Genomic DNA, 22,793 nt, shown 5'->3' on the forward strand with positions numbered 1-22,793 from the left:
CCTCAGGTGACCTAGCACTGTGTGGGGGCCACAGACCTGTACTGGGGTCCCTCAGGTGACCTAGCACTGCTTGGGGGCCACAGGCCTGTACTGGGGTCCCTCAGGTGACCTATACTGGGGTCCCTCAGGTGACCTAGCTCTGCCTGGGATCACAGGCCTGTACTGGGGTCCCTCAGGTGACCTATACTGGGGTCCCTCAGGTGACCTAGCACTGCTTGGGGGTCACAGGCCTGTACTGGGGTCCCTCGGGTGACCTATACTGGGGTCCCTCAGGTGACCTAGCACTTATTGGGGGCCATAGGCCTGTACTGGGGTCCCTCAGGTGACCTATACTGGGGTCCCTCAGGTGACCTAGCTCTGCCTGGGGTCACAGGCCTGTACTGGGGTCCCTCAGGTGACCTATACTGGGGTCCCTCAGGTGACCTAGCACTGCTTGGGGGGTCACAGGCCTGTACTGGGGTCCCTCAGGTGACCTAGCACTGCCTCGGGGGTCACAGGCCTGTACTGGGGTCCCTCAGGTGACCTATACTGGGGTCCCTCAGGTGACCTAGCACTGCTTGGAGGCCACAGGCCTGTATTGGGGTCCCTCAGGTGACCTATACTGGGGTCCCTCGGGTGACCTAGCTCTGCCTGGGGTCACAGACATGTACTGGGGTCCCTCAGGTGACCTATACTGGGGTGCCTCAGGTGGCCTAGCTCTGCCTAGGGTCACACGCCTGTACTGGGGTCCCTCAGGTGACCTAGCACTGCCTCGGGGGTCACAGGCCTGTACTGGGGTCCCTCAGGTGACCTATACTGGGGTCCCTCAGGTGACCTAGCACTGCTTGGGGGTCACAGGCATGTACTGGGTTCCCTCAGGTGACCTATACTGGGGTCCCTCGGGTGCCCTAGCACTGCTTGGGGTCACAGGCCTGTACTGGGGTCCCTCAGGTGACCTAGCTCTGCCTGGGGTCACAGGCATGTACTGGGGTCCCTCAGGTGACCTAGCACTGCTTGGGGTCACAGGCTTGTACTGGGGTCCCTCAGGTGACCTAGCACTGCCTCGGGGGTCACAGGCCTGTACTGGGGTCCCTCAGGTGACCTATACTGGGGTCCCTCAGGTGACCTAGCACTGCTTGGGGGTCACAGGCCTGTACTGGGGGTCCCTCAGGTGACCTAGCACTGCCTCGGGGGTCACAGGCCTGTACTGGGGTCCCTCAGGTGACCTATACTGGGGTCCCTCAGGTGACCTAGCTCTGCCTGGGGTCACAGACATGTAACTGGGGTCCCTCAGGTGACCTATACTGGGGTCCCTCAGGTGACCTAGCTCTGCCTGGGGTCACAGGCATGTACTGGGGTCCCTCAGGTGACCTAGCACTGCCTGGGGGTCACAGGCCTGTACTGGGGTCCCTCAGGTGACCTAGCACTGCCTGGGGGTCACAGGCCTGTACTGGGGTCCCTCAGGTGACCTATACTGGGGTCCCTCAGGTGACCTAGCTCTGCCTGGGGTCACAGGCATGTACTGGGGTCCCTCAGGTGACCTATACTGGGGTCCCTCAGGTGACCTAGCACTGCTTGGAGGCCACAGGCCTGTACATGGGTCCCTCAGGTGACCTATACTGGGGTACCTCAGGTGACCTAGCTCTGCCTGGGGTCACAGGCATGTACTGGGGTCCCTAATGTGACCTATACTGGGGTCCCTCAGGTGACCTAGCACTGCTTGGAGGCCACAGGCCTGTACTGGGGTCCCTCAGGTGACCTATACTGGGGTCCCTCAGGTGACCTAGCTCTGCCTGGGGTCACAGACATGTACTGGGGTCCCTCAGGTGACCTAGCACTGCTTGGGGGCCACAGACCTGTACTGGGGTCCTTCAGGTGACCTATACTGGGGTCCCTCAGGTGACCTAGCACTGCTTGGGGGCCACAGGCCTGTACTGGGGTCCCTCAGGTGACCTATACTGGGGTCCCTCGGGTGACCTAGCTCTGCCTGGGGTCACAGGCCTGTACTGGGGTCCCTCAGGTGACCTATACTGGGGTCCCTCAGGTGACCTAGCACTGCTTGGGGGTCACAGGCCTGTACTGGGGTCCCTCAGGTGACCTATACTGGGGTCCCTCAGGTGACCTAGCACTGCTTGGGGGCCACAGGCCTGTACTGGGGTCCCTCAGGTGACCTATACTGGGGTCCCTCAGGTGACCTAGCTCTGCCTGGGGTCACAGGCCTGTACTGGGGTCCCTCAGGTGACCTATACTGGGGTCCCTCAGGTGACGTAGCACTGCTTGGGGGTCACAGGCCTGTACTGGGGTCCCTCAGGTGACCTATACTGGGGTCCCTCAGGTGACCTAGCACTGCTTGGGGGCCACAGGCCTGTACTGGGGTCCCTCAAGTGACCTATACTGGGGTCCCTCAGGTGACCTAGCTCTGCCTGGGGTCACAGGCCTGTACTGGGGTCCCTCAGGTGACCTATACTGGGGTCCCTCAGGTGACCTAGCACTGCTTGGGGGCCACAGACCTATACTGGGGTCCCTCAGGTGACCTAGCACTGCTTGGGGGTCACAGGCCTGTACTGGGGTCCCTCAGGTGACCTATACTGGGGTCCCTCAGGTGACCTAGCACTGCTGGGGGCCACAGGCCTGTACTGGGGTCCCTCAGGTGACCTATACTGGGGTCCCTCAGGTGACCTAGCTCTGCCTGGGGTCACAGGCCTGTACTGGGGTCCCTCAGGTGACCTATACTGGGGTCCCTCAGGTGACCTAGCACTGCTTGGGGGCCACAGGCCTGTACTGGGGTCCCTCAGGTGACCTATACTGGGGTCCCTCAGGTGACCTAGCTCTGCCTGGGGTCACAGGCCTGTACTGGGGTCCCTCGGGTGACCTATACTGGGGTCCCTCAGGTGACCTAGCTCTGCCTGGGGTCACAGGCCTGTACTGGGGTCCCTCAGGTGACCTATACTGGGCTCCCTCAGGTGACCTAGCACTGCTTGGGGGTCACAGGCCTGTACTGGGGTCTCTCAGGTGACCTATACTGGGGTCCCTCAGGTGACCTAGCACTGCTTGGGGGTCACAGGCATGTACTGGGGTCCCTCAGGTGACCTATACTGGGGTCCCTCAGGTGATCCAGCTCTGCCTGGGGTCACAGGCCTGTACTGGGGTCCCTCAGGTGACCTATACTGGGGTCCCTCAGGTGACCTAGCACTGCTTGGGGGCCACAGACCTGTACTGGGGTCCCTCAGGTGACCTAGCACTGCTTGGGGGTCACAGGCCTGTACTGGGGTCCCTCGGGTGACCTATACTGGGGTCCCTCAGGTGACCTAGCTCTGCCTGGGGTCACAGGCCTGTACTGGGGTCCCTCAGGTGACCTATACTGGGGTCCCTCAGGTGACCTAGCACTGCTTGGGGGTCACAGGCCTGTACTGGGGTCTCTCAGGTGACCTATACTGGGGTCCCTCAGGTGACCTAGCACTGCTTGGGGGTCACAGGCCTGTACTGGGGTCCCTCAGGTGACCTATACTGGGGTCCCTCAGGTGATCTAGCTCTGCCTGGGGTCACAGGCCTGTACTGGGGTCCCTCAGGTGACCTATACTGGGGTCCCTCAGGTGACCTAGCACTGCTTGGGGGCCACAGACCTGAACTGGGGTGCCTCAGGTGACCTAGCACTGCTTGGGGGTCACAGGCCTGTACTGGGGTCCCTCGGGTGACCTATACTGGGGTCCCTCAGGTGACCTAGCTCTGTCTGGGGTCACAGGCCTGTACTGGGGTCCCTCAGGTGACCTATACTGGGGTCCCTCAGGTGACCTAGATCTGCCTGGGGTCACAGGCCTGTACTGGGGTCCCTCAGGTGACCTATACTGGGGTCCCTCAGGTGACCTAGCACTGCTTGGGGGCCACAGGCCTGTACTGGGGTCCCTCAGGTGACCTATACTCGAGTCCCTCAGGTGACCTAGCTCTGCCTAGGGTCACAGGCCTGTACTGGGGTCCCTCAGGTGACCTATACTGGGGTCCCTCAGGTGACCTAGCACTGCTTGGGGGCCACAGGCCTGTACTGGGGTCCCTCAGGTGACCTATACTCGAGTCCCTCAGGTGACCTAGCTCTGCCTGGGGTCACAGACATGTACTGGGGTCCCTCAGGTGACCTATACTGGGGTCCCTCAGGTGACCTATACTCGAGTCCCTCAGGTGACCTAGCTCTGCCTGGGGTCACAGACATGTACTGGGGTCCCTCAGGTGACCTATACTGGGGTCCCTCAGGTGACCTATACTCGAGTCCCTCAGGTGACCTAGCTCTGCCTGGGGTCACAGACATGTACTGGGGTCCCTCAGGTGACCTAGCACTGCTTGGGGGTCACAGGCCTGTACTGGGGTCCCTCAGGTGGCCTAGCACTGCTTGGGGGTCACAGGCCTGTACTGGGGTCCCTCAGGTGACCTATACTGGGGTCCCTCAGGTGACCTAGCACTGCTTGGGGGTCACAGGCCTGTACTGGGGTCCCTCAGGTGACCTATACTGGGGTCCCTCAGGTGATCTAGCTCTGCCTGGGGTCACAGGCCTGTACTGGGGTCCCTCAGGTGACCTATACTGGGGTCCCTCAGGTGACCTAGCACTGCTTGGGGGCCACAGACCTGAACTGGGGTGCCTCAGGTGACCTAGCACTGCTTGGGGGTCACAGGCCTGTACTGGGGTCCCTCGGGTGACCTATACTGGGGTCCCTCAGGTGACCTAGCTCTGTCTGGGGTCACAGGCCTATACTGGGGTCCCTCAGGTGACCTATACTGGGGTCCCTCAGGTGACCTAGATCTGCCTGGGGTCACAGGCCTGTACTGGGGTCCCTCAGGTGACCTATACTGGGGTCCCTCAGGTGACCTAGCACTGCTTGGGGGCCACAGGCCTGTACTGGGGTCCCTCAGGTGACCTATACTCGAGTCCCTCAGGTGACCTAGCTCTGCCTAGGGTCACAGGCCTGTACTGGGGTCCCTCAGGTGACCTATACTGGGGTCCCTCAGGTGACCTAGCACTGCTTGGGGGCCACAGGCCTGTACTGGCGTCCCTCAGGTGACCTATACTCGAGTCCCTCAGGTGACCTAGCTCTGCCTGGGGTCACAGACATGTACTGGGGTCCCTCAGGTGACCTATACTGGGGTCCCTCAGGTGACCTATACTCGGGTCCCTCAGGTGACCTAGCTCTGCCTGGGGTCACAGACATGTACTGGGGTCCCTCAGGTGACCTATACTGGGGTCCCTCAGGTGACCTATACTCGAGTCCCTCAGGTGACCTAGCTCTGCCTGGGGTCACAGACATGTACTGGGGTCCCTCAGGTGACCTAGCACTGCTTGGGGGTCACAGGCCTGTACTGGGGTCCCTCAGGTGACCTAGCACTGCTTGGGGGTCACAGGCCTGTACTGGGGTCCCTCAGGTGACCTATACTGGGGTCCCTCAGGTGACCTAGCACTGCTTGGGGGTCACAGGCCTGTACTGGGGTCCCTCAGGTGACCTATACTGGGGTCCCTCAGGTGATCTAGCTCTGCCTGGGGTCACAGGCCTGTACTGGGGTCCCTCAGGTGACCTATACTGGGGTCCCTCAGGTGACCTAGCACTGCTTGGGGGCCACAGACCTGAACTGGGGTGCCTCAGGTGACCTAGCACTGCTTGGGGGTCACAGGCCTGTACTGGGGTCCCTCGGGTGACCTATACTGGGGTCCCTCAGGTGACCTAGATCTGCCTGGGGTCACAGGCCTGTACTGGGGTCCCTCAGGTGACCTATACTGGGGTCCCTCAGGTGACCTAGCACTGCTTGGGGGCCACAGGCCTGTACTGGGGTCCCTCAGGTGACCTATACTCGAGTCCCTCAGGTGACCTAGCTCTGCCTGGGGTCACAGACATGTACTGGGGTCCCTCAGGTGACCTATACTGGGGTCCCTCAGGTGACCTATACTCGAGTCCCTCAGGTGACCTAGCTCTGCCTGGGGTCACAGACATGTACTGGGGTCCCTCAGGTGACCTATACTGGGGTCCCTCAGGTGACCTGTACTCGAGTCCCTCAGGTGACCTAGCTCTGCCTGGGGTCACAGACATGTACTGGGGTCCCTCAGGTGACCTATACTGGGGTCCCTCAGGTGACCTATACTCGAGTCCCTCAGGTGACCTAGCTCTGCCTGGGGTCACAGACATGTACTGGGGTCCCTCAGGTGACCTAGCACTGCTTGGGGGTCACAGGCCTGTACTGGGGTCCCTCAGGTGACCTAGCACTGCTTGGGGGTCACAGGCCTGTACTGGGGTCCCTCAGGTGACCTAGCACTGCTTGGGGGTCACAGGCCTGTACTGGGGTCCCTCAGGTGACCTAGCACTGCTTGGGGGTCACAGGCCTGTACTGGGGTCCCTCGGGTGACCTATACTGGGGTCCCTCAGGTGATCTAGCACTGCCTGGGAGGGTCACAGCACACATGCCACCCCTGAGAGGCAGGACTTGAAGGGGAAAGTGGGAAAATTCGATGCATCCATTGACTCTCATTGACCAGAGCTATTGCGTGAGGGAGACATGGGAAATGATTGAAACCATAGCAACATGTATGTCTTATAATAAAGTGCGAGACTCTCACTCCCAGGCAGGAGGGGGTTGTCATGTAAGTTCCAGAGCCCTGCCCGGGGGCCACAGAGCCGCCTGCGCTCCTAGAGGGCCCCGGGGCCCCCAGGAGAGCCAGGGGCCCCAGGAGAGCCAGGGGCCACAGCGCCGCCCGCGCTCCTGGAAGCCCCCGGGGCCCCTGGCTTGCCGGAGGTCACCGGCCCTCCGTGACCCGGGCACTCTGGGCTGCAGGAGGGGAGGGGGTCCCGGAGCCGCCACTGACACTCACCTGCCCGGTCTCCTTCTCTCTATGGCGCTTCCCTTTCCGCATCCCGCCGCGGGCTGCGCCACGGACAGCGAAGACGGACTGGCGCGGCCGGCAACATAGACGAGGGACTGCGATCAACGCCACCAAGAACCAGGACTGCCAGTGCCGGCGTGCCACGGACACAGAGGACGGACTAGCGCGACTGGCGACATAGACGAGGGACCGCGAACAACAACACCCAGAGCCAGGACTACAAGTGCCCGCGTGCCACAGACATAGAGGAAGGACAGCAGGTGAGCGCTGTCAGCCTGCACTTCCGTTCCCCCTATGCTTCAAAGTTCCTCTCCTCGCTGGCCCCATACCTTGCACGCCTGCCATCAGGCATCTCGGCCCCGCCTTGCACACCTTGCCCCGGCCATGAGTGCATGTCAGGAAGACGGTCTGACTCCCGAGGACTCGTTTCTGCCCTCTAGGCTTGGCACCAAAGAGCAGTGAGTATGTGCGCATGTGCAGAGCTGCCGATTTAGCGGAAGTCAACCATGAACATAAAAAGCGGACTCGGGTGCTGTCACATGTCTCTGCACTGGTCCCTAACATGTTCATAATGCACGCCTGCTCAATCAGTTACATGATGTTAATGTTCAAGGACATTGTACCGTGCACTATCACCACCAAAGTGGTCCCCTGATGCTCTAGCGGCTCTGAAAAGGGAAGAGGGGTTAGTGGTGCTCTGGTTGCTCTGGGAAGGGAGGGGGGTTAGTGGTGCTCTGGCGGCTCTGAAAAGGGAAGAGGGGTTAGTGGTGCTCTAGCCGTTCTGAAAAAGGGAAGAGGGGTTAGAGGTGCTCTGGCGGCTCTGGGAAGGGAGGGGGGTTAGTGGTGCTCTGGCGGCTCTGGGAAGGGAGGGGGGGTTAGTGGTGCTCTGGCGGCTCTGGGAAGGGAGGGGGGTTAGTGGTGGTCTGGCGGCTCTGGGAAGGGAGGGGGGGTTAGTGGTGGTCTGGCGGCTCTGGGAAGGGAGGGGGGTTAGTGGTGGTCTGGCAGCTCTGGGAAGGGAAGAGGGGTTAGTGGTGCTCTGGCGGCTCTGGGAAGGGAGGGGGGTTAGTGGTGCTCTAGCCGCTCTGAAAAAGGAAGAGGAGTTAGTGGCGCTCTGGGAAGGGAGGGGGGTTAGTGGCGCTCTGGCGGCTCTGGGAAGGGAGGGGGGTTAGTGGTGCTCTAGCCGTTCTGAAAAAGGGAAGAGGGGTTAGTGGCGCTCTGGCTGCTCTGGGAAGGGAGGGCGGTTAGTGGCGCTCTGGCGGCTCTGGGAAGGGAGGGCGGTTAGTGGCGCTCTGGCGGCTCTGGGAAGGGAGGGGGGTTAGTGGCGCTCTGGCGGCTCTGGGAAGGGAGGGGGGTTAGTGGTGCTCTAGCCGTTCTGAAAAAGGGAAGAGGGGTTAGTGGCGCTCTGGCGGCTCTGGGAAGGGAGGGCGGTTAGTGGCGCTCTGGCGGCTCTGGGAAGGGAGGGCGGTTAGTGGCGCTCTGGCGGCTCTGGGAAGGGAGGGGGGTTAGTGGCGCTCTGGCGGCTCTGAAAAGGGAAGAGGTGTTAGTGGCGCTCTGGCGGCTCTGGGAAGGGAGGGGGGTTAGTGGTGTTCTAGCGGCTCTGAAAAGGGAAGAGGGGTTAGTGGTGCTCTGGCGGCTCTGGGAAGGGAGGGGGGTTAGTGGTGCTCTGGCGGCTCTGGGAAGGGAGGGGGGTTAGTGGTGCTCTGGCGGCTCTGGGAAGGGAGGGGGGTTAGTGGTGCTCTGGCGGCTCTGGGAAGGGAGGGGGGTTAGTGGCGCTCTGGCGGCTCTGAAAAGGGAAGAGGGGTTAGTGGTGCTCTGGTTGCTCTGGGAAGGGAGGGGGGTTAGTGGTGCTCTGGCGGCTCTGAAAAGGGAAGAGGGGTTAGTGGCGCTCTGGGAAGGGAGGGGGGTTAGTGGCGCTCTGGCGGCTCTGAAAAGGGAAGAGGGGTTAGTGGTGCTCTGGCGGCTCTGGGAAGGGAGGGGGGTTAGTGGCGCTCTGGCGGCTCTGGGAAGGGAGGGGGGTGAGTGGCGCTCTGGCGGCTCTGAAAAGGGAAGAGGGGTTAGTGGTGCTCTGGCGGCTCTGGGAAGGGAAGAGGGGTTAGTGGTGCTCTGGCTGCTCTGGGAAGGGAGGGGGGTTAGTGGCGCTCTGGCGGCTCTGGGAAGGGAGGGGGGTTAGTGGCGCTCTGGCGGCTCTGGGAAGGGAGGGGGGTTAGTGGCGCTCTGGCGGCTCTGGGAAGGGAGGGGGGTTAGTGGTGCTCTAGCCGTTCTGAAAAAGGGAAGAGGGTTTAGTGGTGCTCTAGCCGTTCTGAAAAAGGGAAGAGGGGTTAGTGGTGCTCTGGCGGCTCTGGGAAGGGAGGGGGGTTAGTGGTGCTCTGGCGGCTCTGGGAAGGGAGGGGGGTTAGTGGTGCTCTGGCGGCTCTGGGAAGGGAGGGGGGGTTAGTGGTGCTCTGGCGGCTCTGGGAAGGGAGGGGGGGTTAGTGGTGGTCTGGCGGCTCTGGGAAGGGAGGGGGGGTTAGTGGTGGTCTGGCGGCTCTGGGAAGGGAGGGGGGGTTAGTGGTGGTCTGGCGGCTCTGGGAAGGGAGGGGGGTTAGTGGTGGTCTGGCAGCTCTGGGAAGGGAGGGGGGTTAGTGGCGCTCTGGCGGCTCTGGGAAGGGAAGAGGGGTTAGTGGTGCTCTGGCGGCTCTGGGAAGGGAGGGGGGTTAGTGGTGCTCTAGCCGCTCTGAAAAAGGAAGAGGAGTTAGTGGCGCTCTGGGAAGGGAGGGGGGCTAGTGGCGCTCTGGCGGCTCTGGGAAGGGAGGGGGGTTAGTGGTGCTCTAGCCGTTCTGAAAAAGGGAAGAGGGGTTAGTGGCGCTCTGGCGGCTCTGGGAAGGGAGGGCGGTTAGTGGCGCTCTGGCGGCTCTGGGAAGGGAGGGCGGTTAGTGGCGCTCTGGCGGCTCTGGGAAGGGAGGGGGGTTAGTGGTGCTCTAGCCGTTCTGAAAAAGGGAAGAGGGGTTAGTGGCGCTCTGGCGGCTCTGGGAAGGGAGGGCGGTTAGTGGCGCTCTGGCGGCTCTGGGAAGGGAGGGCGGTTAGTGGCGCTCTGGCTGCTCTGGGAAGGGAGGGGGGTTAGTGGCGCTCTGGCGGCTCTGAAAAGGGAAGAGGTGTTAGTGGCGCTCTGGCGGCTCTGGGAAGGGAGGGGGGTTAGTGGTGTTCTAGCGGCTCTGAAAAGGGAAGAGGGGTTAGTGGTGCTCTGGCGGCTCTGGGAAGGGAGGGGGGTTAGTGGTGCTCTGGCGGCTCTGGGAAGGGAGGGGGGTTAGTGGTTCTCTAGCCGCTCTGAAAAAGGAAGAGGGGTTAGTGGCGCTCTGGTGGCTCTGGGAAGGGAGGGGGGTTAGTGGTGCTCTGGCGGCTCTGGGAAGGGAGGGGGGTTAGTGGTGCTCTGGCGCCTCTGGGAAGGGAGGGGGGTTAGTGGTGCTCTAGCCGCTCTGAAAAATGAAGAGGGGTTAGTGGCGCTCTGGTGGCTCTGGGAAGGGAGTGGGGTTAGTGGTGCTCTGGCGGCTCTGGGAAGGGAGGGGGGTTAGTGGTGCTCTGGCGCCTCTGGGAAGGGAGGGGGGTTAGTGGTGCTCTAGCCGCACTGAAAAAGGAAGAGGGATTAGTGGCGCTCTGGTGGCTCTGGGAAGGGAGGGCGGTTAGTGGCGCTCTGGCGGCTCTGGGAAGGGAAGAGGGGTTAGTGGTGCTCTGGCTGCTCTGGGAAGGGAGGGGGGCTAGTGGTGCTCTGGCGGCTCTGGGAAGGGAGGGGGGGTTAGTGGTGCTCTGGCGGCTCTGGGAAGGGAGGGGGGTTAGTGGTGCTCTGGCGGCTCTGGGAAGGGAGGGGGTTAGTGGTGCTCTGGCGGCTCTGGAAAGGGAGGGGGGTTAGTGGTGCTCTAGCGGCTCTGAAAAAGGAAGAGGGGTTAGTGGTGCTCTGGCTAGGCTAGGGTGACCAGATGTCCCAGTTTTCCCAGGACAGTCCGCGGAAATCACCTTCTGTCCCGGGTCCAGGAGTTTTTCCATTTTAGAAACCCGTCCGAGTTTGCATGGTTAGGTGACCACAGTAATTAAAATCGTAATTATTTTTCACAATGCTTACACAATTTTGAAGTTGGAGGTTTGGCTGAACCCCCCCCCCAACCTTTCAGATGCAAGCCACAAAACTTACTGACTGTTCCACAGAAATGGACATTGAAATCATTGTACCGCAAGCCATGTATTATCAATCAGACGCTTGTTTTGAATTTACGTGCCAAGATCATGCATGCCAACATTTCAACCCACCTCTGCGGGAGATTACGTCAAAAAAATCGGGAGCCAAAGATGTTCCCATAGGAATGCATTGGGCAAAGATTTATTTTAGGACGGAGAATGTGGAAAATAGCATTATTTTTCACTGAAAAATCGGGAGTCTCCCGCCTAAAATGGGGGGGTTGGCATGTATGCAAGATGCACAGACAAAACTGCAATAATGAGTTCATATACAGTTTATACAAAGGAGAAGTGCTGGAAATATGGTTGGATGGTGGTTGTGGGGGCGTGTTGGGCAAAGGTGTGTTAATTGGTGGGCTGCGGTGGGGTAGTCCCTCATTTATGTTGTTGACCGTCCCGGTTTTTTGTTTTGGAAATCTGGTCACCCTAGCTCTGGCGGCTCTAAAAAGGGAAGGGAGGGGGGTTAGTGGGAAGGAGCTGGAAAAGTGCAAGAGAGCAGTGATGTGCTGTTGGTAGCCTCAGCCCGGTGGGTCCTTTGGCTGGGTCTGGGGTGTTTTGTGGCCGGTAGTCGTTGTGTGCTGTTGTGCGAGTCTATGTGCGTTTTTGTTTTGTTGTTGCTATGTAGTGAAGTTTGTTGTGCTGTAGGTTTGTGGTTGTGTTTGGTTTGGAGTTTGAGAGATGTATGCAGAGGGGCAAATTGTTAGTGCAGTTGGTTAGTTGGCATCTCTATCCTGACTTGAGGCGGTGGGTTTCTGTATTCTCCCCAGATGGGGTTCGGTAGCACCCCCATGCATCTGTCATGATCTGAGTCCGTCCAGCCTTCAGGGTCCCTTTTACATCTAGCCCCTTCCTCCCCCAGTCTGCCTCGCAGCTCTACCTATCTTCCCTTCCCACTCATACAGCCATTGCACCTGCCTACGCCTACGTATCCTGACAATTCAACCACTGTGGTACCTGGTGGGAACTAAGGGCGAGTGCGTATGTTGGGTGGGATTAGGTAGGGTTTGTTGAGTCCGTCTCAGTGGGTATCGCCAGTTTTACACTCTACCCGGTGAGACTCGCCCGGGTGCCGTGTGAGCATCCCAATGGGTTCTGGGAGCTTTCTAGCCATCCTTTTTCCTTTCTGTTTCCTACCTGCTCACATAAACCTCGGGTGGTCTTCCTTCTGGACATATATGAGAATGTGTTCATTCATCTGAGGTTCATAAAGGCCTGACTTTGCTCTCTGTAGAAGCCTCTAACTATGAAGAATACTCTCTCACCAAGTGGAAGTTGTTACCAGGTTTATTTTTATTGTGCTCTGCTTCATATATAGAGTATCACCTTGTGTGAATCAACTAAAACCCCCCCCCTTCCATGCACTTTCCCCTTTCCCATGCACATGCACGTTCTCAATGTCACTGGGCCTAGTAAGATCATTGTTTTTGTTCTCCCCTGTTCCCCTCCCTTTGCCTGGTCGCGCTCTGAAACACTTGTGTACGAGCGCGATATAAATAAAATAAAATTTCATTTCATAGTCTTTATATTTACCAAGTGGTCTTCTGACCCCACTGGTTCTCTGGGATATTTTTTCTTCGCCTCCTTCTCAGGTGTTTCTGATGTTCTCTTTCGCCTTGCCACACCACCTCTGCCTTATATCCCATAGGTTCCTATTGTAAGGATGGTTTTTCTGGTTTAAGTTCCTCTCTGATGTTACCTGGTCTTCTGAGTAAAGTTTTTATCTTGTACATCATAAATAACAAATGGTACATGACAACATTCAATTTGAACAATTGCAGATGAACAATCAGAATTCATATTCAAATAAGAGCTCACTAAAATGTAATTAAAAATAAAACAAAGGAAGAAGAAAAAGAGATGAGGGAAAGAGGAGAGGAAAAAGTGCACTATTACTAATAATGGTACATAGTTGACACAAACCATATGTCTCAAGAAATGATCCCCAAATGTCTCTAAACTTATCAGTTTTGCCAGCCTGCTTATAGATGGCCTTCTCATATGTGGATATGATTAACAAATCATCCACCCAATCATCAACACAGAAAGAGGTTGTTGATTTCCATGCTGTTAGTATCATTTTTTTGGCCACCATACAAGCTCTGAGTAGCCACACCTTTTTGTAGAATGGCACATCTTCCAATGGAGATAGTTCTCCCAGAATCATAATAGAAGCACAATAGAGCTGTTTAAAACCAGGCTCAGTCTTTCACAAACGCTTTTCCAAAACTCCATTGTTTTCGGGCAAGTACAGAGTAAATGACCCAGGGACCCCTTCGCCAGTTTGCATTTCCAACATTGATCACTATCAATAAGGTTTTCTCTTAAACATAGGTTCCGGACTCCAATAGGTTCTGAAGAGAAGCTTTGTCTGGGATGCTCTCGGGTCCCCAATCCACACTGACCAGACTAACATTATTGCAGCATCTCCGCCAGCAGTCCTGATCTATTCTTTCACCTAGCTCGTCCACCCAGATATTAGCCAACGCAGGGACTCCTCTACGACTGGATAATAGCGTGTCATACATTGTGGCAGCAGGATGTAAAGCATGTTTACAGAGCTCCAGCGACGTCTATGCTGTATTCTGTGTAATCAATTGTGTAGGGTCTATTTTGGCAGCAATGATTCCCCCAAGTTTTCTGTATTCTGCTTAGCTGCAATCACTCAAGTCAAAATCATGGCGCAAACGAGCGAAGGGGACCCAACTTCCTTCCACAATCAGATCCTTAATGCATTTAACTCCTGCCAGGAACCAGTATGGCCAGAAGAGTACTTTCCCATTACTGGTCAATTCTGGATTAAGCCGGATCGATGCGTCCACGAACAGATACAGGTCACTTCCAACCCAGTGTGATATGTGGTGACAGCTCTCACGCAAGAAGGCTGTCGGGGGTTCTCAAGTCAGGCAGGTCTAGTTAGTGTTGTCAGCAAGGCGTTAGGAGCCAAGGGAGAGACTCTCCCGCACTCAGCAACAATCTCAACCGGAACATTTTGTTCAGGACCTGCAGTCTGACATAGATGTCTGACCAACAATGCAAGCTGATAGTCGAAGAAGTTTGGCATATTCATTCCGCCTTTTCTCAATGGCAGCAGCATTTTCCATAGAGCCAACCTTGGCGGCTTGCCATCCCATACAAATGTTTGTATAGTTCTGTCCACTTCCTTAATAATGTGTCTGGGTGTCTTAATAGGGAGCATTGACAGAATGTAATTTATTGTTGGCGCACTGTTCATTTTAATATAGTTAATTTTGCCCCATAGCAATAGCTTCAGCAGTGCCCATCTGTCCATGTCAGATTTAAGTTTGGGCAGTAGAGAATCAAAATTCAACTTTGGTAATCCCGCAATCTTGGAGCCGATCCATATTCCTAAATATTTTATTTTTTCTGGGCACCATATAAAGTCAAATTGACTGCATGTGTGCCTCAAGCATGTCTTGCTGATGGGTAAAATCTCAGACTTGGCCCAGTTTAATTTGTAACCCAACACTATAGAAAAGTGGCAGATATCTTCCATTAAATGCGGAATACCAGACTCTGGGTCACGTAAAAATACCAGTAAGTCATCGGCATAGAGCCAAATTCTATTCACACCTAATCCTCTCCAATTGCACAGTTATCTTCATCTAACCATAGCATCACTGCCAATGGTTCCATGGCTAGGATAAACAGAAAAGGGGAAGGCGGATAGCCTTGTCTAGTCCCTCTGTTTAGATTGAAGGGATCTGTGATCAGGCCATTCGGGAGTACGCTGGTCGTAGGGTCAGTATATAAAAGCCTCACCCATTGTCTGAAGTTCTCTCCAAATCCCATTTCCTTGAAGCACTCAAATAGATAGGGCCACTCAACCCTATCAAAGGCCTTCTCTGCATCGAGAGAGACCACTGCAGCTGGATACACTGGTCTACATCCGATATCAATAGCCAGGAGTAGCCTCCTCATATTATCCACAGGCGATCTTCCTGGCACAAAACCCACCTGGTTTTCATGCACTAGCAAAGGCACAACATGCTCCAATCTTTTGGCCAATATCTTCACCAGAAGCTTACAGTCAATGTTGATGAGGCTAATTGGCCTATAATTCCCACATCTAGTTGGTGATTTGTCTTTCTTTGGCAAAACAGTCACCAAGGCATGTCGCATCGAGTCCGGCAAAGACCCTGATTTGATCGATGTGGTGAACCTATCGCAGAGCAGCTGCAGGGTACAATCAGTTAAGATCAGGTAACATTCAGCTGGTAATCCGCCAGTACCTGGTGTCTTGCTTCCTCTGAGCATTGACACTGCCAGGCAAACATCCTCCAATTTTATTGTGTTGGTCATTCGTCGGGTGAGGGATATCGACACGATCCAGGAAGGCTAATATTGTTGCCTGGTCACAGCATAATTCCAATTTGTAGAGGTCTTCATACAATCCTCTAAATATTTCATTTATACTCTTTTGTGTTACCAGAATGTCGGCGAATCGCTTAGTGCAGTAATGCAACGGTCACTCTCTGCAACTTTTATTCTGTGAGCAAGTAATCTTCCTGCCTTCTCTCCATTTTCAAAATAATTTATTTTACTCCTAGATAAAGCATAATCGACCTGCTCAGATATAATTTTGTTTAGCTCATATTTCTTCCTTCTGAGATTAGATCTCACATCGTGGTCATGGTTCATTGCATACTGTTACTCCAGCATTTTATCTTCATTTCCTTTTCTTACATTTTCCTGTAATTCCCTGTTTTGGACAGGACATCAATACTCCTCGCATATAGCACTTCAATGTCTCCCAAAGAATTGTTATAGCGACATCATCATCCTCATCAGTTCTATTGATTGCGATAAAGTTCTCCACTTCACTCACAATCTCCTCTTTAATACATTAATTCTGTAATATGGCCGTATTCGTTCTCCACCTGAAGGGTTTGCCTAGCGTATGTTGCAAGTACAGGCATAATGATATCAGAGCGAGATCAGAAATCCCGATGATACCAGTCTTAGAATTATAGCACCTAGGGGTCACGCGTCAATATGCGAGTAAACACCATGACATGCAGAGTGAAAACTGTAGATCACGTTCAGACGGATGATTTAGACGCCAGGTGTAACTCATCTATCAAATTCCCAAGAGATCTTCTGTTTTTCTTCGGTATTCTTGATCTGTCTCCATTGGAGCGGTCAAGTAATGGATCCAAAAGCAAATTAAAATCTCCAGCTAGGATAACGGAATCAACTTTGCAATTTTGGATATATTGTACAACTGTTTGGAAAAAGAGCGGGTGATCTGTATTGAGTGCATAAACATTACATAACACTATCACAGACTCTTGTATCTTGCTCTTTAATAGCCTTCTTGATTCTGTTTGGAAACCAGGGCGATTGTCCCACGCTCCCAAGTGGTTTAGGGCGAGGCAGAGGCCTCAGAATAGACTGTTGATTCTTGGACGGGCTATAAAGGGGAGGGGTGGTCTTAAGAGTCGCACCAAGGGCGAGGTAGTGCATTTGACTTCAGTTTGCTCTTGCTCCAATCTCCCTCATCCTGGCATCCCTTAGGAGTGTTTCTTCAAGCACCGTCTGTCAACCTCTTTCATAATGTCTCTTAGCAATGCTTGTTCCAAGTTTCCCCCAACTGACATCTCATGTCTGGTGAATTGCATCATATCTGCCCTTTCCTTTGACTTATATTTGGTCCGCATTCAAACGTACTTTCAAAAGGTCCCCTTCGATGTTAGGCTGACTCACCGGTTCACTGTGCGTCAGTTAAGATGTGCTCACGAGTGGCCAGCTTCCACTTCTGGACAGTGTCTCTTTGGGGCTCTGCATCGGCTCTCCCGACCTTCGCTGCCAAGACCTGTGCAGGAGCACATCTTTCCTTCCAGCCCCGCTACGCACCGGCTGCTCTCTCCCGGAGTTCCTCTCCTCCATTGCTGAGCAACGCCAACCTGCTTCTGGTGGGTGTCTCTCCTTCTCACCAAGTCCCACCGTGGGTATTCCCCTGCCACGGGTCACGCTTCCTGCACCAGGCACTCTGCTACCTTCCTTTGTTTTTCTCGTTCATGACGTTACCCTCATCCTCTCTGCCACAGATGATCGGGTAGTTTAAATGTCCTGCTTAACTGACTAGGTTGATAACAACTAGACTGCACATTGTTTTCAAAGTCACATTTCCTCCACATGAACTCGTTATGCCTCTTCCTCGTCACAGTACATAAAAAACATTCTGGGATTTGGAGTTCCAATAAGTTTTCAATGATTATGCATCACATTGTTCAACAGTTGTGTTTTGAAATACAATCACCAAAAACATCACATGTTTCATATGCTCTATGTTCATCATGCATACATGGAGACTGAATAGGGTTCTGTTTAAACAAAGTGGTTTTCATAGTTTTACAATTGGATGGTTTTGAGTAATGGCAGTAAGACATCACAAACTCCGAAATTAAGGGATTTACTTTACAAGCAAGAGAATCATATCGCTTCTCTCCTTGTGTAAACGCCACTCTCCCCCGACAGCCATCTCCTCCCATGTGATCCACCCTTAGAATACCACCCCCGGGGTCAGGATCAGGTAGGGTTGGCTTTCGCTGGCCCTGGGAGGAGACTTTAGGCTGGGTATCAGTGATGACTCTATACCATCACACCATAACTACCATAAAGTGCACCGCAACATTTAGTTAGAAAAATGCCACAGTTGTACTGAACTGTCCTCTGAGCAGCAAAGAAAGAGGACAGGTGGAGCCAGTTAAAGCATGTTATAAGAGCTAGTTCACCATGTTTGGCTAAGGGTCCCATGTGAAGTTTCTTAAATTACTCCTTCTAATGGTTTATAGGAAGGGTATTTTATTTTGTTAATTGTTTGAAGGGTTACTGAATAAAAAGTTTGATGCTATTCTGAGATAAAAATTTGAGAAGCAGAATATGAGCCTTCGGTCTTGGGATAGAATATCAAGTCATGGAACTGCTTTTTCAGAGACAGAGGAAGGATGGCAATTGTGCTCTGAGTCGGCATTTCAGTCTTCTTTGGTCCATATGTCCTCTACTCGCTGTCGGCTTGCCTTGGATCCTTACGATAAAGCATATTCAGTCCCAGCTTGTATAGCATGTCATGGCCGTGAGTGCACTTGAAACACACGCTTCCGAGGACTCTTTTCTGACATCCTGGCTTGGTACCAAAGAGCAGTGGGTATGCACATGTGCAGGACTGTAATGTTGGTGCAAGTTAACCATCAACAATAGAAAAAGGACCTTATCAAGCGCTTTTACATAATGCATATCATACTGCACCTGTAGAAGGAGCCCCATGTGTTTCACCTGTGATGAAATACAAGCCCTTTGTGCTTACCTGAGGTCATACACTCTCATGTAGAAAATGTAGCTTGCGTGATATATACAGAAGGAAGGATATAAACGTGCTTCAACCTGAAATCACAAATATGTATCTTTACCCGCAACTCATTTATTTACAAAAATATAAATTGAATTTTATTATACATAACACACACATAAAACACTAAAATAGATGCAAAAAAACAATGTAAAAACACACATTCCAGAGTAATACACATATGTGTACACAAATGGTGAATAGTGGAGAGGATCTCAGTATCTCAATCCATAATGGTTTACAATCACTTCAATGTGTACATTTATGGACAATTCTATTGAAAAACATAGCCAGACTTGTGCAAGTTTCTGTCCTTACAGCGAAATTAATAGATGGACATTCATCAGGGGTGTAGAAAACTTCTTGTGTGATTTGTTTGTAGGGCAATGTATGGATTGTAAACATCCTGGGGCCCTGAACTTCCTATAGATTCCTAATGGGATGAAAACACAATTTTTATATACTCACAAAGTCTTATAATTAGACCTCTAAACAACCCTGCCTCCTAGGGTATAAGATATAGGTCTAAGTGGAATACCTACTTATTAAGTTTGTACTAATTTTCCAATAATAGTGTTGCTGGAACTGGGTTCCTTAGTAGGGAATGTCAGTCAAACGTCCACCCGCTAACGCAGGAGAGAAAACAACCACAGTTGTGGATTCTAGTGGTGACTTTAAAATACTTGTTCAACACACACCTTAAGGATCTCAAAGAAATCTCTCAAGGACATTTTGAAAGAAACATTAAGGGAGGCTTTAACCTCCAACTCTTAACTTTTACCCTAGGGAGCAGGGTTGTTTAAAGGTTTAATTATAAGACATTTTGAGTATAAGAAGTTCAGGACACCACTAGGGGGAACAAATTATTTTGAATGGCATATAGAAAATCATCAGGGGCAACCAGGTTCTGGCCCATAGGGAAATAATTGGGGGCCACCAGGCTCTGGCCTATAGGGCAATCATTCAGAGTAGCCACTGTGACAAATCAACATCCAGAGCACTAGTGGTTCAGGGATGAATATTGATTTCTAAATCATCTATCAGCCCCACACCTCCAGTGCACCAGAAGGCATCTGAACAGATTTGAAACACAAGTCAATTATAAACCTCCTTGTCCAATTTTGGTAACATGGAAGGAACGGCAGGCTTATCTCCAAAAAGGTTGTGGATCATTGGTTAGTTGCAACACAGCAAAAAATGCAATTAATACCCTATGATAAAAGGGATTGTCTAGTCTATTTTGTATCCAAATATCTACTTTATTATTTTCACAACAGTTCTAGCGCACTACGAAATGCAACCCATCCAGTAAAGGAATGCAAGGACAGACCGTTTCAAAGAAGGAAAAGGGATGCACTCTGGATACTGACAGGACGATGGTCAGAATAGAAAATAATCGCAACAGCTCAAGGATACTTGGTTTCAACACAAAGGAAGCAATGGGTCATAAAATGTCACTAAGAGCCTTCGGAGAAGGACCACGGGGACAGGACCACAATGTACCCTGTGCCTGTAGCTGTTCTTGGTGCTCGATCAGTTTCAGGGCGCTTTGCAGCTTCAGCAACAAGAGTTCAAGATGTGAGACAGCTGCAGGTATTAGGTGCCAGGCAGTTCGGCGAGCGAGGCTGGATGGACAGCTGTAGGCTGGCCTACGTGGCAGCTCGGGGTCAGGAATCGTCTCAGTGCTGGTAGACGGTTCTGAGGCAGTGGTCGAGGCGTCTTGGGTGGCTTTAATGACTCAGCAGTGCAGTCCGTTGCAACTAGAGGGGCTCAACTGTCTCAAATGTCCTTTAAGGCAGACGTTGATAGATGCTTGTCATGTATTCCTAGCTTCTTCACTGGGCTTGTGTCGTCCTTTAAGGTGGACGGCCCAAAGCTAAAGTGAGTGTTGCAGGCAGCTGCCTTGTCCTTGGTTTGGTTCAGAGACTCTCTGGCACGTCCCACCTAGGAAGCTTGATGCAGAGCCTAGCAGGGCACACTGTGTTCTGGCTTGTTACCGGTTTTGGAGCTGCTGGAGGGTCCTCTGAAATCAGTACCTCCCCCTGTTCCCTGGAAGACGTTTAGCGGAGGGATCATGCTTCCCTCTTGGAGGTCCTGGCCTTCCTTTACTGGCAGAAGATGTAAGGCAGACTTTACCTTCAGCCAGGGTCCAATGCTGAGTTATTCTTGTCACTCCTTGCAAAGTCTTCAGATGATCAGCCAAAGAGGGGCTTGGCCCTCTATTCAAGCCACAGGGATTGGTGTAGGCTAAGCCTACCTTAATGAACCAATCCTGGGATGCCACCAACAATCACTTGTATACATGAGGGCATAACCAGAGTGTGTTTCAACAGAAAAGGTAAAGGGCAGAAAACATGTAATACCAAGTCGCACCCATCTTCCTGTCTGTTTTGGATCAAAGGTCCTCTCTTGTTAATGGAGCTCTCTGGTGTCCCTGATTAAAGCGGCAGGTCTCCCTTGAAGCTGTGTCGAGACAAGACTTTCTGGTGCCGTCATTCCACAGGTATCCGGTCATATTTTCGAAAACTTATTTTCGAAAAACGTAATTTCGTCAAACATTACGCCAATTTTTTTTTCTAATGTATTGTTTTAAAATTTATATATTTTTTGGGGTTTCGTTAGTAAAAAAAATTGTTTAAAAAAAACGGGGGGTTAGGGGAACCCCCCCATTTAAAAATAATTTTTAAAAAAACATTTGAACATTTTTTTTCCGGCAAAATGTTTTCCAGAAAATGGCATTCGAAAATAAGCCATTCGAAATAGTCACTATAAACCCATTCCACATACTCGTACCTTCTGAATGGGGTCGCTGTGCAGGGAGGACTACTCTGAACACGCAGTCCCAGACATGACATTTCACTGTCAGTCGATACTGAGGGCGGGGCCTGGCTTCAGGTTGACGCAGTCCATATGAAAGGGTGTTGGGGTTTCCTGTCTCCATGGAGCCTTTGTTAGTTAATTAGGCTGGCTATGGCGGGGTGAAAGTTTTGCCCACCCCCTTCTGGAGATGCATTATGTACTCCACCTGTCATATCCCAACTAAATATGGCAGGGGGGACTGCGCCTGTAGGCTGTGTCCACCCAGAGTACACAGGTCTATGAGTATGTCATGCAGTGAGTATAGGAAAATGTGTGCTGATTAGCCCTACACCTTTTTCCGAGGTTGATCTACCATCATTCAATATCATTTTTTTTTGTTTTAAATTAAAAAGCCCAGGCGAGCGCACACCCACCATGCGGATGGTCGAATTCCACACAGCCGCATTCTGGCCTATAGGGTAATCATCCCGAGCTGCCCCACTCTGGCCTATAGGGTAATCATCCCGAGCGGCCACACTGTGGCCTATAGGGTAATCATCCGGTGCAGCCACAGTCTGGTCAATGGGGTAATCATCCCGAGCTGCCTCACTCTGGCCTATAGGGTAATCATCCCGAGCGGCCACACTGTGGCCTATAGGGTAATCATCCGGTGCAGCCACAGTCTGGCCAATGGGCTAATCATCCTGAGCAGCCACAGTCTGGCCAATGGGTTAATCATCCTGAGCAGCCACAGTCTGGCCAATGGGGTAATCATCCCGAGCGGCCACACTGTGGCCTATAGGGTAATCATCCCGAGCGGCCACACTCTGGCTTATAGGGTAATCATCCCGAGCGGCCACACTCTGGCTTATAGGGTATTCATCCCGAGCGGCCACACTCTGGCTTATAGGGTATTCATCCCGAGCGGCCACACTGTGTCATCCGGTGCAGCCACAGTCTGGCCAATGGGGTAATCATCCCGAGCAGCCACAGTCTGGCCAATGGGGTAATCATCCCGAGCGGCCACACTCTGGCTTATAGGGTATTCATCGCGAGCTGCAACACTCTGGCCAATGGGATAATCATCCGGAGCTGCCCCACTCTGGCCAATGGGGTAATCATCCCGAAGGGTCACACTCTGGCCAATGGGGTAATCATCCCGAACTGCCACACTCTGGCTTATAGGGTAATCTTCCCGAGTGGCCACACTCTGGCCTATAGGGTAATCATACTGAGCGGCCACACTGTGGCCTATAGGGTAATCATCCTGAGCTGCTCCACTCTGGCCTATGGGGTAATCATCCTGTGCGGCCACACTCTGGCCTATGGAGTAATCTTCCCGAGTGGCCACACTTGGCCTATAGGGTAATCATCCCGAGCGGCCACACTTGGCCTATAGGGTAATCATCCCGAGCGGCCACACTCTGGCCTATGGGGTAATCATCCCGAGCGGCCACACTCTGGCCTATGAAGTAATCATCCCGAGCGGCCACACTTGGCCTATGGGGTAATCATCCTGAGCGGCCACACTTGGCCTATATGGGAATTATTCTGAGCTGCCACACTGTGGCCTATAGGGTAATCATC

General features: G+C 53.2%; 2 protein-coding genes across 4 annotated transcripts in view; one reads left to right on the top strand and one right to left on the bottom strand.

The window, feature by feature from the left end:
• The window catches only part of FAM53B (family with sequence similarity 53 member B), a 237,939-nt gene extending 230,660 nt beyond the window's left edge, over positions 1 to 7,279 (bottom strand). Inside the window, exon 1 of one of the 2 annotated variants that reach the window (XM_069612041.1) lies at positions 7,162 to 7,279. The gene's annotated coding sequence lies outside the window, so the exon portion shown is untranslated. Of the gene's footprint in view, positions 1 to 6,820; positions 6,936 to 7,161 lie in introns of those variants that run through there. The other variant, XM_069612040.1, reaches the window with a different exon arrangement.
• The window catches only part of EEF1AKMT2 (EEF1A lysine methyltransferase 2), a 197,332-nt gene continuing 181,593 nt past the window's right edge, over positions 7,055 to 22,793 (top strand). The window contains exon 1 of one of the 2 annotated variants that reach the window (XM_069612043.1): positions 7,055 to 7,290. In XM_069612043.1, coding sequence (XP_069468144.1) covers positions 7,127 to 7,290 — 164 coding nt within the window. In that variant the 5' untranslated portion in view covers positions 7,055 to 7,126. The remainder of the gene's footprint in view (positions 7,291 to 22,793) is intronic. The other variant, XM_069612042.1, reaches the window with a different exon arrangement.

Source organism: Ambystoma mexicanum, chromosome 8, assembly GCF_040938575.1.
Source record: "Ambystoma mexicanum isolate Mex_15411 chromosome 8, UKY_AmexF1_1, whole genome shotgun sequence".
NCBI lineage: Eukaryota > Metazoa > Chordata > Amphibia > Caudata > Ambystomatidae > Ambystoma > Ambystoma mexicanum.